General features: G+C 55.5%; 1 protein-coding gene across 4 annotated transcripts in view; it reads right to left on the minus strand.

Annotated features, from left to right (window-relative positions):
• GPLD1 (glycosylphosphatidylinositol specific phospholipase D1) overlaps positions 1–16280 on the minus strand; it is a 56587-nt gene that overhangs the window by 6998 nt on the left and 33309 nt on the right. For 2 of the 4 annotated variants that reach the window (XR_004285254.1, XM_032341239.1), the window contains exons 11-23: positions 15872–15979; positions 15626–15653; positions 15391–15530; positions 12880–12966; positions 11050–11173; positions 8965–9104; positions 7376–7562; positions 4825–4935; positions 3530–3604; positions 3276–3432; positions 2682–2823; positions 1890–1995; positions 1714–1807 (exon numbers count right to left, since the gene is read on the minus strand). Coding sequence is in view for 3 of the 4 variants with exons in the window: in XM_032341239.1 (XP_032197130.1) it covers positions 1714–1807; positions 1890–1995; positions 2682–2823; positions 3276–3432; positions 3530–3604; positions 4825–4935; positions 7376–7562; positions 8965–9104; positions 11050–11173; positions 12880–12966; positions 15391–15530; positions 15626–15653; positions 15872–15979 (1499 nt within the window). In the remaining variant the exon portion in view is untranslated. Of the gene's footprint in view, positions 1–1470; positions 1670–1700; positions 1808–1889; positions 1996–2681; positions 2824–3275; positions 3433–3529; positions 3605–4824; positions 4936–7375; positions 7563–8964; positions 9105–11049; positions 11174–12879; positions 12967–15390; positions 15531–15625; positions 15654–15871; positions 15980–16280 lie in introns of those variants that run through there. The other 2 variants (XM_032341241.1, XM_032341240.1) reach the window with 2 other exon arrangements.

Genomic DNA, 16280 nt, shown 5'->3' on the forward strand with positions numbered 1-16280 from the left:
AAAACTGGATAAAATGGGACATGGATCTCTGTATGATTTCTTACTATCGCAGGTGCATGAGAATGGTCTCAAAACAGTTGATCTGTGGGGGCATTGGGGGGGCTTAGCCGGACAAGCTGCCAACTCTTGGTTTCCTCTCAGGTCGAAATCTCAGGGTCCCGGGGTCGAGCCCCACACTTGGCTCTGTGCTCAGTGGGGAGCCTGCTTGTCCCTCCCTTTCTCTCTCTCTCTCAAATAAAAATAAATATGACTAATTTGTATATAGTACAGATCTCTAAATTAATCTTTTTATATTTTATATAGTATTCTGAAACCGGAAAATACTAAGACGGGAAAAACATTAAAACAGAGTCTGCAAGCACTGCAGTGGAAAGAGAAGTGAAACAAATAAAACCACTGACAGGTGTTGCCAGAGTTTGGAAATCACCAGCTAGTCTCTGTGAAAGGGCCAGAAACCCCAGCTACTCCAAGGCTAAGTCAGCAAGTCTCCGGGGATGCAATGCTGTGTCCTTAATCACGCAGTGAGAAGATCTCGTCATTCTGGGGTGGCTGGCTGGCGCCGTCCCCAGAGCACGCACCCCTAGATCTCCAGGGTCCTGAGTTCAAGCCCCACGCTGGGTGTGGAGCCTCGTTAAGATGATAGAAAGAAGAGAAAAAAATGTAGCCATTCCTGTACCCAACCCAGTCTGCTTATTATTCTAATGTTGTGTGACACAAACATCTTCCTGAAAAGTAACTTGACAATATGTAAGAAGAGCCTTCCTGGTAGCCCCTTCAGCCCAGTTCTTCCTCCAGGAGGCTGTTTTAAAAACTCTTCAGGAGGCAGAGTTTTCCGTGCATCCATGTTCGAGAGAGAGCCCTTATTCAGGAGCAGCCTGAATTTCAGCAACAGGATGGTGGTAAAAGTTGACAAGTGCACATGGGAGCAAATGCGATCGGGATTGAAAACCACACTGTAGAATCCGTACCATGAGGACACGCTCAAGTCTCACGTAAAGATTACGTATGAAAACATACACACACATATATATAGAATGGGCTTAAGTTTTTAAATATTTGGAGAACGGGCGATTTCTAGTTAGGTCTGTATTTTCACAAATTTCTACAATAAGCATGATTCACTTTGATCATCTTCAAGGGAGTAGGTTTTGTTTTGTTTTTAAGATTTTACTTACTGAGAGCGAGCAACTGAGCATGAGCAGAGGGAGAGGGAGGCTCCCCGATTCAGGACCCGATCCCAGGACCCCAGGATCATGACTGGAGCCCAAAGGCAGATGCTTAACCAGCTGAGCCACCCAGGGGTCCGAAGGGAGTGAGTTTTTGTTGGCTTCTTAAAACTCCTTCCCATAAAGTAAATAAGATAATGGCTTGTTAACATATGTCCTTGGAAGACCTAGTCCTAGAACTGACTTCAGGATTTTCTGAGCCTCCCTCTCCTCCTAAGCTCAGCGGGACAGGAGATTTGACTGTCAGAAGGGATTTTCAACAACTCTTTGAGGTGGATTACAATCCGCATTTGCAGATGATGATACTAATGTTCCAGGAGGTTAAGTAACCTCCCCCAGGAGGTTCTCATAACCCACAGGTTATGAGAAAAGGAAATACCCGCAATCAGGTCTGTCTGGCTCCAGATGTCACAACGTTCTCCCCATAGGACAGGGTCAGGGAGCCACCGGACTGGAACGCAGCCAAGTCTCGCGGTGCGGGACCTACCTCGAGTCGGGGCTCCCACCAGCAGCACCTGTTTCCGGGTCCCGTTCACCAGCACGTGGCCACTGGACAGGGAGGCCCCCAGCTTCTCCATTGCCTGTGAAGGGCCGTCAGTCAACACTGTGCGGCCCAGAGACGGCGGGGTGCCCTGGCTGCTGCGGGGGGAGCGGCGGCCGTACCTTGTCTCCGGAAATGGTAAACGAGCTTTGGCAGTTTGGGGGCAGAAAGCCGTACACCCGTCCGAGGCTCTGCTTCTCGTCGCGAGCGCGGGACTGGGGGGCCAGGCTGGAATGAAGCACACCCGGGCGGCGGGGGGAGCTGGCCACGTATTCCGGCCCCAGCAAAGACGAGCTTCCCTGCCCCTGCCCGGCCCCGGCCCTGTGGTCCTCGGGGCCGCAGCGCTGGCTGTCCGGGATCCCAGTACGAAGACCCCCCACGCGAGGCTCACTGCCCTGAGAGCGGCCACAGGGAGACCCGCAGCCACGCGCTCGGTCTGTTCCGCCAGAGCCCATGTGTTGGATCCTAACCCCACACCTCAGAATGCACGGATCTGGAGAGCGGGTTTTCAAAGAGGCAATTGTTACGCTGGGTCCCTGGGGTGGGGCCCTAATCCAATGGGACTGGTGTCCTCTTAAGAACAAAGACACCAAGGACGGGCACAGGGAGGAGAGAGGTCTCCAAGATCAACGCCACCGGCGTCGACCTCGGATCCCTGGTTCAAACCGGGAGAAGAGGCGTTCCTGTGGCTTCTGCCAGCAGGTCACGGGAGCCCAGGCGACCCTCCTCCTCCCTCCTCCCTCGCTCACGTTTCAGCTTCTAAGGAGAAGCTCTTGCTGCACAGCCATAGCTGCTCCTCGCCGGGGGGTGGGGGGGGTGGACACGGGACTCGGCCCCTCTGCGCACCCCCCGCAGGCTCCCGCAGCAGCAGCCACCTGCCCCTCACGCCCCCGGGCCCCCCCAGGAGCGCTCACCCTTGGGTGTTCCTCCAGGTCGGGCTCCCCACCAGCAGCACGCTTCTGTTGCTCACGCGGAGCCCGTGGAGCGCGTAGCCGAGCCAGGAGAAGTCCGCCTCGCCCCGCACCGTCCAGTTGGCCGCCTCCACGCCCAGCTCTTCTACAGAGACAACCGGCGCCTTTTACCTTCCGTGGCTGGGCGGGCAGAGTCTGCCAGAGCTCCCGTGTACCCCCAGCTGCTCCCAGGGGGCCCCAGTGTCCGACATGGAGCCCACACTTGATAGGAGAAGTAGGTGCCTGGGGCCCGCGTCTGGGGGCCCCCCAGCCCCTCCCCGCCGCAGGTCGGGGCATCACCGGGATGCCTTCTGCGGAAAGCCTCCGCCAACAACCTGCTGGCCCCTCTGCATCTGGCCCTGGACGTTGGGCCCCTTTTTGTCTATCCAGGGACTCTATCGCCTGGATGATAAAGGTCCGTGCTCCGGGATCTTAGCTGCAAGAGGAAGCACGATCAGAAAATTCAGACGGAATGAGAGTGGAGGGAGGGAAAGTCAGAAGGCCCAGGCACGAGCGCAGACAGGTCTCGGCCCTCCCTCCCCGCCACTCAAGCACGACCTTTGTGGCTCCAGCTGGGGTCGGAATAAAACGCAGCCACCATGCCCTTCTGTTTCCCTCCGCCCGGCGCGAAAGGGGAGCCCATGACCAGATCGGGCTCGCCGTCTCCGTTCAGGTCTGCGGCCACGAGCGTCCAGCCCAAGTTACAGTACGTGTCCTGCAGGGGAAGCCGGAGAGCACGTCCCGCTCAGAGGCAGACGGCCGGAGGCGGCAAAGTCTGGCCCGCAGGCCTGGCCGCGAGGGGGTCCCCGTACCTGGCAGGAGATGGTGACGTTAGGGCCGGAAGACATTCCTCCTCGTCTGGAACCGAAGTAGACGTACACCGCACCCTAGGGGAAGGCAAGCCATGGGGCGGTCACAGGTAGGGCTGGTGACCCGGGAAACTCAGGTCGCAGCAGAAGAGACAGGGTGATGAAGACCTAAATCCCCCGAGTCCCCACAGCCAGGGCTCAGCAACAGACAGACACCGGTCCTGTGTGTGCACTGCTGGGCTGAGGTGTTTTTTGCAGCTGCCACTCGCATCAGCATTGAAGTCCCCAATGCTGAAACGGTCACTCCTGTCCTTGCCCCCCGTGGGCACTTGCTCAGTGTGCCAGCTGGACAACCGCCTGCCTCCCTGCACGAGGCCTTCCTGACCCGGCCCACGATTCCTCGAAACACGCCATGTGGCCAGTGTCCACGGCAGATGCATGTGCACCATCAGGCTCTGCCCCAAACCAGCTCCTGTCTTGTAACTTGCTGGCCTGTGTCCTCACTCGGGAAGCATCTACGTTCCGCCAAGAGCCAAGGGCGGGGAAGACCACGGTAAGTAAGACACACTCTGTCCTCCCAAAAAGCGGCCCATGGACAGTGACACCACGGCGTGGAAGGTACTGGAGTAAGGGTGGAGGCTGCAGTGTGGGACAGGCAAGTGTGGCCTAGACCAGAGGCTGGTGACAGCGGGTGCCGTGTTGCTCCTAAAGGAAAAGGGCGAGAAGACCTTCCAGGGGGAGGGATCCTCTGAGCCGTGTCCTCGAGGGAGGGGACCTGTGGCCCAGAGGCGACAGCCGGCTCACAGTCTAGGAGCGCAGAGTGAGGACACAGGCACGAAGGCGAGTGTGTGGCAGGCAGAGAGTGATGAAGGGCCTCTGACTTTTGGGGTCACACAGGGTGCTGAAGCTGGTGCCCTGCCTCTCGTCTCGTCACAGAGACCAGAGCCTGTGCTGCAGGAAACAGGGACAAGGGAGGTCACCGCTCTGCTGCGATGATGGGCTCCCGAGGTCCTGGAACCCCCCCCTCACTCCCCTTCAGGAGCCGGGAGGGGAGGGGGAAGAGTACAACTTCTGGGGTCACCAGGAAACGCAGGAGGCCAAATGGAGGCCAGGGAGGCAGGAACTAGGCACTGCCAGGCAACCCAAGGTCACGTCAAGGACCCCAAGTGGGGGGCCCGAGATCATCTCCCCACAAATGTCGGCCCGGCACACCCGGCTGCTGCTGTTCACGGGGGCTCCACCCGGCCCCGGCCTGCCCCTCCCCGACGCCCCGTCTCCCCCCGCAGCGGCAGCCTTACCGTGTAGGCAAGCTTCTCGGAGCCCACCGATGGCGCGCCCACGGCCAGGTCCGGCACGCCGTCCTTGTTGAAGTCCAGCACGGCCAAGGCCGAGCCAAACCGACCTGAGGGCTGAAGGGGCACCAGTGAGCTCCGGGCTGAGCCACAGCCTTCAGAAGAGCACGAGACTCCCTGGGGTCCAGGCGACCCGGGCACCCGACCTGGAAGCCGAGGGCCAAGGGCCAAGTCCGCAGCGACCAGAACACATCTGCACTTCCCCCACTGGGGGGCTCGGCCCTAACAAGGTTTCAGGCACGTCTGTCTGCTTGGAGGGGAAGACGAGGTGCCAGAAAGAAAAGGGTCCGTTCTCACAAGTTCTAGGTTTTTCAAAAATGGTCCCCCACGAAGGGCCAGACTCCCTTTGGAAAGTGTCCAAAATGAGAACCCCATACACCAGCAAGCACGGCCACCGCGGGAGGAGCATTCGGAACGTTCTAGAGCCACCCCGTGCAACGTGGGGGCCACCAGCTAAACGTGGCTGAATTAGCTGAAGTCACATTAAACCAACAACTCAGCTCTTCGGTTGCACTGGGTGCATTTCGGGTCCTCAAAGCCCCTGCAGCCCACGGCCCTCCCACAGGATGCATAGCCGCAGAGCGGTCCCATCGGCGCAGAGAATTCTGTGGACGCCGCGCTCGGCCCGACCCGCACAGGGGCAGGTCCGTTTATTATCCCCGCTTGCGTGGTTACAGATGGGAACCCCAGCCCAGTCGAGGACCCTTCCTTCCGAGGTGGGTTTTCTCCATCTTCCCTCTCCTGCTCTCTAGAATCGGCCTCGACCAAAAGCCACTCACCCGGTCCTCCTGATCTTTCACAACGGACGGAACAATGAACGGTCTTGCACAAGTGGAGGTTTGCCCCGCACGCACACACACGCCCCAGAACGCGCATCAGTTATAGATTGGCCAATCGTGCCGCACCTGTGTGCAATGGCCTCTACGGAGACCGTCCCCTCCTGCGAGGCGGGAACCCGATAAACCAGAAAGGGCTGCTCCGGCCACAAGGCAAGCAGGGGCGCCGGCCGGCTGAGGCCAACCGCGTTTCATCATCGCCAGCTGCACCCCAAGGCCTCCCTCGGGTTAACCCGTGGTTCCTCGACAGGCACAGGATCTCCTCCGTCCTCCCTCGGAGCCACAGCCAGGCTAAGCACAGACCACGGCTAAGGACCAGGCTCTACCCCTGGCCCACGCCTTCAGCCGGCCACCGGCCACGTTACCCACGGTCCTTGGGAAGAGAGCACAGAGCTGCCTCCTTCCTGGTCCCCGTCTGAGGGAGCGGACCGCCCTCACTCCCGGTCTGCAGGAGCCCAGAGGATGAGGTTTTACCCAACAGTCTGAGAGGGGCTCGGCTTCGTGCAGAGGAGCAGAGGCGCCTGGGGGCTCAGTCGGTTGAGTGTCTGCCTTTAGCTCAGGTCGTGGTCCCAGGGTCCTGGGATCGAGCCTCACACTGGGCTCCCTGTTCAGCCAGGAGCCTGCTTCTCCCGCTGCCTGCTGCTCCCCCTGCTTGTGCGTTCTCTCTCTCTCTCTCTCTCTCTCGTAAATAAATTAAAAAAAAAAAAAAAGTAAGGAGCACCTGGAATGGGTAGACTTATTTTGGAATGTTCTCCTGGGGTGGCAGAAGATTCCAGAAAACACTGCCCCTCCTAGACAGTGGAACCTCAGACGTGGCTGCCAGCGGAGGATCGCCTATCGGACTCAGCTGTGCGCGCAGGTCGTCTAGCTTTGTTCTTCCAGCATGACCTCCACAGCAAAGCTTCAGCGGTTTCCCCGCAGCAGAACCACCGTCTGACCCGCAGTCCAGCGTTCCGTGCCCTCCTGCTGGCCCCCGGAACGCGCCGTCCCACCAAGGCCCCCGCACTCGCCTGTCGCCGGTCGGTCACAAGGCGCCTGCCCTCCCTCCTGCCCTCGTGAGCACTGATGCCAGTCACTCCCGACGAAACCCTTCCTGGTCCGTGGTGCGCCGGGAGGCCCTGACCCTGACCCCTCGCCGAGCATTTCTCCCACGGTCGCTGTGGGGTTTTCCTGGGGACGCTTTTCACCACTTGAAACCGAGGAATGACATCTGAGTGAGGTCTGGGGTTTGGGCAAGAGTCACGCACCCGTGTCGGTTTCTTAATTCCGACACGTTGCAACCAGGGTTACGTAAGCCGCTACCTTAGGGGAAACTGGGGGGAAGGTATTTGGGAACTCTGTTCTGTCTTTACGGCTTTTCTGTGGATCGAACATTCTTACAAAATAAAAACTCACATATAAAACAAGGGAGGCTTCAAAAAATCGGGAGCGGCCTGTAGCACCAAGAAATCGACTCAGGGCAGCCCTGAAGGAAGGGCAGGTGTGTTTCGGGCAGGCAGGGACCCGCGTTCCGGTGAGGACAGGAGGCTTTTAAACACGACAGGTGTCCGCAGAGGGAGGCCACCAGCACGGCTGCTCCTGTCACCCTCGGCGCTGGCCGCTTGCTCTGAGGAGCGCGGCGCACGGACGCGAGAAGAGGGACCCGGGGACGGATGCCTCACCTGGAAACCCTCCAGGGTCACGTGGGCCTCCCGGTCGAGATCCAGGTCGATGGGGGGCAGGCCCAGCTCGTTGCCGTAGAGGAGGTACACACGGCCCACCTGAGGGTGGCCAGGGTGGCTGTAGCCGGGGGCGCCCACCACCAGGTCCCCGTACCCATCCTGGTTGAGGTCAGCCGAAGTCAGTGCCCTGGGGGAGGGAGAGAGAGGCCCGCCCCGTGTCTGCGGAGAGCCATGCTCCCCGCAGACGGTCGCCTGCTTCTCTCTAGAGCCCACGGCTTGAACTCCCCCTTGTTGAATTTTCCCCCCGCGTGACGGTGGAGAACACCCCTCCTGCCGCTATCTTGTCTGTGGGACTGAAACACAAGAGCAGCAACACTGGACACGTTAAGGGCTCTGGGCATTTCTGAACCGTATGACCCGAGCAGGGGAAAAGCATCTGCACGAAGCTTCATGTTCTGTGCAAACCTACAGCCACCACGCACGACCCTAGGCTCACAGGGGACAGACAGGAAGTCTGCACCCGGCCAAGGGCCCCGGCTAGTTTCGGGTGGGGCAGGAAACAAACGGAAGAGAAAGGAGCCGGAGACCCACGTGCGTTAAGCACCCCGTGGTACTGCTACCACGGCTGCCCGCGGTTCCTTGCACTGTGAAGAGAAGAAATGCCTAACGTATTTCGTGGATGTTTCTAAGTGAAGGTCGATGACCTACCAGTTAGAGAGCAAAGGTTCAAGTGTCTTTGTTGGGGCAGCTAGCAGGACCAGAAATCAGGTACTTACTCTAGTTCTTATGGCCACAGAAGCAACCAGAGATAAAAGAGGAAAGTCGTTCCTAAAGGGGCTACCACCTGGTGAGAGGGACCAGACCATTCCCGGGCTCCCGGGGCTGGACGCCGGGGAGGAACCTCTGCACACCCCCACCCGGGCCCAGCCAGAGACCATCTTCGGCTGTGTCAGGAAGAAGAGCCACCATGCACGGGGACGGGCCAATAAACACAGCATGCACCTGCCGTCACCTGTGCTGGGGCTGAATGCCTCAGGGGCCCAAAAAAGATGGCCTGTCAGCAAACTGCTCCAAGGGGAACAATGTCATTTCAGCCTAGGAAGTGTGGCTGAAAAAAACAGGTTTCCCCAAAACCTCCATATCCTTGGGCTCCGTTTGGGTTGATTATGAAAATCGGAGAACTCCCCAACGTTCTACTTCTACAATTATTGGGGGGGGGGGGTGCTAGGCTTTTCTCACATGAAGCAAAGCAACCCTGATCACTGTACTAGCGGTTTATCCGCTTCTGGTGTCATGCCATTCCCCAAAGTATGTAACATCACGTCTTTAGAACATCTAAGCTTTGCGATCGTTCCGTGACACTGCATCATGATAATTTTCAATAAAGAGAAAGCTTCCTGCACTTAAACCCATCCTGACCCACTTTAAGGAGGCAGTTTCATCTTAAAGTAACTTGGCCACTATGTTATGTTTTTGTTGAGGAGCTGACTGGGATTTAAGGCGCCAACAGGTGCCACCGAAACCATCTGTCAAATGACTGAACTTCGTACCGACACCAGCTTTCAGGAGTGGGAGAAACTCATACCTACCAGCCGAGTCTTGTGTAGGGAAAAGACAGGAAGTAAGACGCCAAGGGGCTGGACACATGCTTGTAGGACCGCTGGGAGCTGCCCGTGAACATTGTCCGGATGTTCCTCTCCAAAGCCTGGTACATAAAAGTGAGGGAATCCTGGAAACACAAAAACATTATAGATAAAAGACACGTGGCATCGTCAACAAAACTAATATTTCCCATCAAAAGTATTAGACTTTCTAAAGGAAACCCATTTGGACAAGAACTAAAAAAATAAAGCCTCGATTCCTATCACAAAGTAAGATCTCGGATGCCTGAGTGGCTCAGTGGGTTAAGCCTCTGCCTTTGGCTCAAGTCATGATCTCAGGGTCCTGGGATCAAGCCCCACGTCGGGCTCACGTCGGGCTCCTTGCTCGGCGGGGAGTCTGCTTCCCCTCTGCCTGCCTCTCCCGCTGCTTGTGCTTGCTTGCTCTCATGCTCTCTAAAAAATAAATAAATTAAATATTTAAAAAAAAAAAAAAAAAGATCAATCCCTTGGGATGAGCAGTTAGGGAGGGAAATCGTGACCCCCTGTGCTGGGAGGGTGGGCGGTTATGACCCTCTCAGCTGTGCCCGCACGGTAACAGAGAGCGAGCTGGGCCTTTACCTGGACCAAAGTCAGGAGAGTCTCTAGGAACCTGCAGCACATAATCAGATCAATGTAATGAATCAAAATGGCTTAAATGTTCATTTCGTCTAGAACCAGTGCTGCCCGCACCCTCATACCCCTGCGCCCAGCTCGCGCGTCCAGGAAGCATTTACGCAGCTCCTACTACGTGCCAGGTGCTAGGACAGGCCTGGCCCATGGAAAGCCACTCTCCTGCAGGACTCCCCCCTTCACGGAGGACACAGATCCAAGGAACTACAGGACAACACAGTACGTGCCGTGGTAGGGCCCCTGGTCACGACGGGCTACAAAACGCGCAGAGCCCATGCAAGATGAAAACGCGGAGCCCCAGGCTCGGAAGTTATTAAGAATTTTTTCTAAATATTTCATTTATTTATTGGAGAGAAAGACAGTGTGAGCAGGGAGGGGTGGGAGGGAGGAAGGGCCGGAGGCAGACCCCACCCTGAGCGCAGAGCCCCAAGCGGGGCTCGATCCCACGATGTGAAGACAATGACCTGAGTCCAAACCCAGAGTCCGACGCTCAACTGACTGAGCCTCCCAGGCGCTGCCAAGTTATTAAGGAATTTATGGCAGCAAGAGCATTAACCCAAGTGTGGGGCCCTTCTCAGGGCAACGGCGCACCCACACAGCAGGCCTGCCCGGCCGGACCAACTCCCAGAGGCCCCAGGGAGATGCTGTCATAGGACCCTTCTCCAGATGTTAGAGCCTTCACAATCCTATGCCTGCTTCCCTGCCCAGACCTCTCCCGCCTGCTGCCTCGAATCCCTGTCTTGTTTTCCAGTCAAACAAGATTACTCACATCTCCAAATACCCCCAAACTTCCGCAAGAGATACGCGCTCACTGATGAAATACTACCAACTCTTCAGGGCCTAATGCAAATGTCACCTCTGCTGTGAAGCCTTCTCTGATTGACAGCAAAGCTGTTAAGCTTTATCTTACAGGCAAAAGACTCCCCACCCATGTGTTACTTGCATTCTATTCACATATGATCATTGGTGTATGTATCACCCCAATTAAACAGATTTGCTAAAGGTCAGAGTCCATTTCCCTTTCATCTGAAACCCCCAGTCAAGTGTCCGACTCTTAATGGGGGATCGCAGGGCCAAATTTCACCCGCAGCATCCCCCGTGGGGGCTCTGCGCAGTCCGCCTACCATGCTGCTGACACAGCTGGCCTAAGGACAAAGCAGGACTGGCCCGGGTGCCCCGGGGCCACCTCAGGCTCCACCGACCTCGCCCACGGCCTTAGAGGTCCAGACCCACATCTCAGAACATCTCTGGAAAAAACCCAGATTTGGCAGCCAAGGACGTTTGTGGCCTGACTCGGGCACAGGCGACTCTCAGTGAATGAGAAGAGCCGGTGAGTCCATAGGACGAGATCCCTGGGGCAGTGTGTCCCTGTCCCCCCATGCCCCGGACACAGAAGATGCTTACCGAGGTCCACGAATCCACACTAAAGAACACGCCTCTGCTGGTGTGGTTGATATTTTTCCTGACATCTTTACTTAAGGATGCAGTCAAATTCCTATGGAAATCATTTTTCTGTACTCGTGAACTGCTGAAAAGTGAGAACAAACAAAATGCTGAAGAACGGCGGGGCCCCCAGTGATGGGGCTGAAGGTTACGTCTAGTCGATCACAGCTCAGAGACCGTAACATTCAAGTTTCTGGGAGCTCAAAGAGAAACACCTTCATGGGACATTGCATGGAGTTTCAGTCCAATGTTTCCAAGGTGTAAAAGCCTGTCCTTACTGAAAATACTTCCCAGAGCCCCAAAGTCCTATTGCATTAAAATGTGTGATTTCGGGGCACCTGGGTGGCTCAGTGGGTTAAGCCTCTGCCTTCGGCTCAGGTCATGATCTCAGGGTCCTGGGATTGAGCCCCGCATTGGGCTCTCTGCTCAGTGGGGAGCCTGCTTCTCCCTCTCTCTCTGCCTGCCTCTCTGCCTACTTGTGATGTCAAATAAATAAATAAAATCTTTTTTTTTTTTAAAGTGTGATTTCTTCTAGATCACTACACACAAAACAAAGAAAACAAAACAAAAACAAAGGCATTTCAGTATTTCACACACGTGGTCACAAAATAGTGTGTAGCTCTTTGGGAAACTGGTGTGCGGTGTACAGACTTCCGACGTGCTCGAATGAATCCTACATTAAAAGTATATGTTCAAATTTGTGCATTCTAACGAGGCTACAAACCAGGTGCCTGGAGGAGCCCGGCCGGCTTCCCCAGTGACTGAAGCGAAGCCCCCACAGCGGGAGTGAGTGAAGGGGACGCGTGTCAGGCAGCCAGCAGAGGGACCCCCGACAGTCAGGGGACTGGGAGCCCCACAGAAACGCACTCAGGTCAGTCAGAGGAAGGAGGGAGGGAGAGAAAGGGAGCGAGGGAAGGGAAAAGAAAGGGAAAGGAAGGGGCTTAAGAGAACCTGCCTGTCGTCTGTTCTCCTGAAGCTCGATGCTCTTTCTGGCCTTAGGACCCTTCACCGCTAGGACCGCGGAGCGTCTAACCCTCGCTCACCCTGAAGCATCTCGGCCGAAGCACTGCTCGCCCACCGAGCGCTCCCCTTAGAACAGGGCTGGGACGCACCACTGCGCACCCCTTTCCCTCCTAACACCCGAGAGCATCAGGAGCTCTGCTGGGCACCCACGCACCCCAGCACGGCAGGACCGCGCTCTGTCCTGCTCGTGATGAGCCCTTGGTGCCCACATCGGCTCCTGGCAGCGACAGCGCAGGAAATGCTGCTGTCTCAGTATTTATGGTATTAATCCAGCTTTTAGGCGCCTGCGGCTGGCACACGACCCAGCAGGAATCCTACCTCTCAGGATACAAGTCAGGCATCTGGCCCTCTGCCTCAGCAACGGCCTGAAAACCCCCTCCTCATCCCATCTCATCGACTGGGACTTTCTCGGGGTGGAATCTGGGTAAAAGTTACGCATCATAACAATAATGAGTAATAATACTGTAATAGTAATAATACTACTAATGCTATTAAATGCCATTTTTGTTGGTTAGCGAGCACCTTACCGCTGCAGTCTTTACCTCCATTCCTGCATACCATCGAGGTCGTGATTCTGGGAATATGCATTTTTCCTTTTTCTTTTTTAAAAGATTTTATTTATTCCCTGAGCAGGGGGCCTGATGCAGGGCTGGATCCCAGGACCCTGAGATCATAACCTGAGCAGAGGGCAGATGCTTAACCCACTGAGATCCCCCCCCAGGTGCCCCGAAATGTCCTTTCTCTAGGAAGGTTCTGGAGTCCACTTACCCCTGGCTGCTAGCTGGCTGGCCGCCGCATGGCCCACCTGCCTGGACGCATGTGATGAACAGAGGGTTCTCGGGCAGGCTGCAGTCGCTAGGGAGAGAGGCAAAGAAATCAGACATTTTCTTACCTCCCTGGCAAGCGTCAGTCTTACTGAGAATCGCGGTGCACATCACACTGCCTCCGGCTGTGAAGGCTCCGGGGCTCACTGCAGAGCCAGACGCGGCAGGTGAGGAGCTCGGGTCCTAACTGATGACGGCCGATGACCGCAGGCAGCAGGATGGTGACACAGGCAGCCTCACGCTCGGGTCAGCCCGACTCACAGCCGCCCCCCCTCCCCTGCTGAGCAGCCCCAGGCGGACATGAACCGTCCAGAAGCTCAAGACAGAAACGGATTCCTAACTGTGCCCCTCTCTGCCCAATCACGCCCATTTCTGCTCAAAGAGGTCTTAGTCTCTCAATCTCATTCCTTTAAAAACAAAGATTTGTGAATGGACAAGGCCACTGAGAGTAGTACGTAAGAGGTGAACTTTCCATCGCCTCCGGGAAAAGCACTAAGGGAGGGCGGACGCCATTAGAAGAGTGGACGGCGATCGCGGAGGGAGGCTGGGCAGCGCGGAGCCCACCCCGCGGGGGCAGGAGTTCAGAAAATGAGGTCGGGAGAGGCTGAAGGCAAATTTCTGTCAAAATCTTTCTGGGGGCCAGCTTCAAGCTTAGGAAAAGTTTCTTCCTCAAATTCCCATCAGGATTAGGATGGGAATTCCTCAGACTCTGCCACGAGGATCCGGACGGCAGCCTTGCAATAAATAAGAGCACTGCAGTTATGGGTAATCTTTGCTGTTGTTCTTGTTAAGATTTTATTAATTTATCTGACAGGGAGTGAGAGCAGGAGCGCACAAGCAGGGGAGCTGCAGCAGAGGGGGAAGCAGGCTGCCCACTGAGCAGGGAGCCCGACATGAGGACTCCAGGATCATGACCTGAGCGGAAGTCAGACGCTTAACTGGCTAAGCCACCCAGGCGCCCCTGTGAATTATCTCTGAATTATGGAGAGCCCGGCTGGGAATGTGACCACCATTCCTTCACTGTTTCTTTAGGAAGACACACTAGGAGTTCCAAGCAACACATTGCTTTGGAAGATAATTATCAGTTAGGTAACAAATGCGTATAACATGAAACTATGTACCCTGCTTCTTTCCCTCATGAATCTGTGGCCTCCTTCTTTGGAGCTTTTTCCAAAGTTCCCATTCAGTTCCACAAATGCTGACGAATCCTGCCCTGTGCAAAGATGCAGCCAACTCATGGAATTTTCCGCCTTGACAAATTAGAACAGACATCGAGAGACAAAAACGGCTCCCCAATTAAAGAGTAACGTCTTGCTGCCTGTAGCTATTTGGACGACCTAACCGAAACGAACACTAGCGCTGCTCTCCACTCGAGGATCGTGACCTACGGGCTGGGGACAGCAAGTGAGTACAAGCCGTTCACTCTCACGTGACCAATGCAGACTTCACTTGCTTCCAGTGCTGCCTACACGCTAACCCGTTTGCCTGAGTGACCTCGCGTGCTCCTCCCGACAGCCCTGTGACGATTGTTACTGTCCCTATGTCACAGAGGAGAACACAAAGCTTAGGGAGGTTCAGCTACTTGCTCAGGATAACTCAGCAGTGAGAGGCAGGTCTTGCAAATTCCGAGACTCATCCCCTAGCGTCCTGTGTGCTTAAAATCCCGGCCACAGAAGGAGAGCCTGGGGATGTCACAGGAGGCTTATTTCACTGTTAAAAAATAGTATTTAGGGGCACCTGGGTGGCTCAGTGGGTTAAAGCCTCTGCCTTCTGCTCAAGTCGTGATCCCAGGAGTCCTGGGATGGAGCCTCAGTCCCACAGGGGGCTCCCCTCAGCAGGGGGCCGGCTCCCTTCTCTCTCTCTCTGCCTGCCTGTCTTCTTTGATCCCTGTCTGTCAAATAAATAAATAAAATCTTTTATAAAAAGTATTTATATGGGACTGTTTCCTGTTTACCAACTGTTTAAAACAGGTTTAACACTCACGGCCTAATACCGAGTTGGTCATGCAAGGCGATTTTGTTTCAGATCCCGGCATGCAGTTACGGTTAACAGCCTCTATGTACTGGCGGATGTTCTCAAGGCCGAAGAGCATCATCCCACACACAATATCCCGAAGCCACTCGGATTTAGGTCCCTCTGATTTAGAGCCCCAGCCCTGTGCCCCTCGACCTGGAAGAGCCGCCTGGTGCAGACGGAGCCCGACAACCCTCTCCCACTCCACGGCTGCTGCTCGGGCTTCGCACCCTGCCCTTTCCTACACAGGGTGCTGCCTCCGCGGCTCCCTCTCCAGACCCGCCCCCCATGCCCACTCAGTGCCGGGGCAGGTTGCATACTTAGGAGAGGCTGACACGTCGTGAGACCTTGTCATCTGATCAGGTGGAAACCTGACAGCAGCACCAGGAGAGGGAGGCACAGGACAGGAGCGGCCGGCGGGAGACGTGGGCCGGTGTCTCACCTGGTCCCGTTCTCCAGCATGAAGCTCGTCAGACGGTAGATATTAGTGGACCAAAACGCCATGTCGTCCAGTCCCCCCAGGAAATACTCTTGGAATTGTTCCACCAAAAATGGAGACTTTCTGGAGTACGTGGGATAAAGCTATGGCACACAAAAAAAGAAAATGTATCAGTAAGTGCTTTTTCTGGTATCTTTATAATCCTTTAAATGAAGGTTCTGAAGAATGAAGCCTTTACCTTGGAAATAGCTAACATCTCTCCGTACCTGCAACATGAACAAAAATTGTGCCTGTTGAGTGAGGTTTGGACAAAGAAGGGAAGCAAATCAACAACAGGCCCCATCCACAGGTGTCTGCTCTCACGCGGCTGCCTTCGGAGAAAGCAGGAATCCAGAAATCCAACTCAGGAAACTAAAACGTCAAAAAGCGCACTAAGGAAGTCACACTAAGCTCAGCTACAAATTTTCCTCTGGGTCACACCTACATTTCCAAGAACTGAAGGTATGAACAGTCAATGATTGCACTTCTGGTGATGACTTCTCGGCCATAGAGTTGCTTGTAAATTTCCAGCAGATCTTCAACGGGCACGTACCTGAGAAAAGCATTGGAATGAAATAAGATTCTGAAATTAAAGGGAATATCGGCAGCAAAAGCAATGACCATTTACTGCAGGACTGTTCCGTGCCCACTATGCAAGGGGCCCTCATGGACTCTGTATTTAATGCTACCCACAAGCCCAGGTGGCTGGTACTGCCACAGTCCCAGCAGATGTCACAGCGCACTACAGCGCAGGATGCAAACCAACAACGGACACCCCAATCCGACAGTCAGAGGCGCACTCAGAGAAGTAGAAAATGGATGTTTTATCTTGTGAATTCACAGTTCAAGGAACA

This window comes from Mustela erminea, chromosome 4 (assembly GCF_009829155.1).
Source record: "Mustela erminea isolate mMusErm1 chromosome 4, mMusErm1.Pri, whole genome shotgun sequence".
Taxonomy (NCBI): domain Eukaryota; kingdom Metazoa; phylum Chordata; class Mammalia; order Carnivora; family Mustelidae; genus Mustela; species Mustela erminea.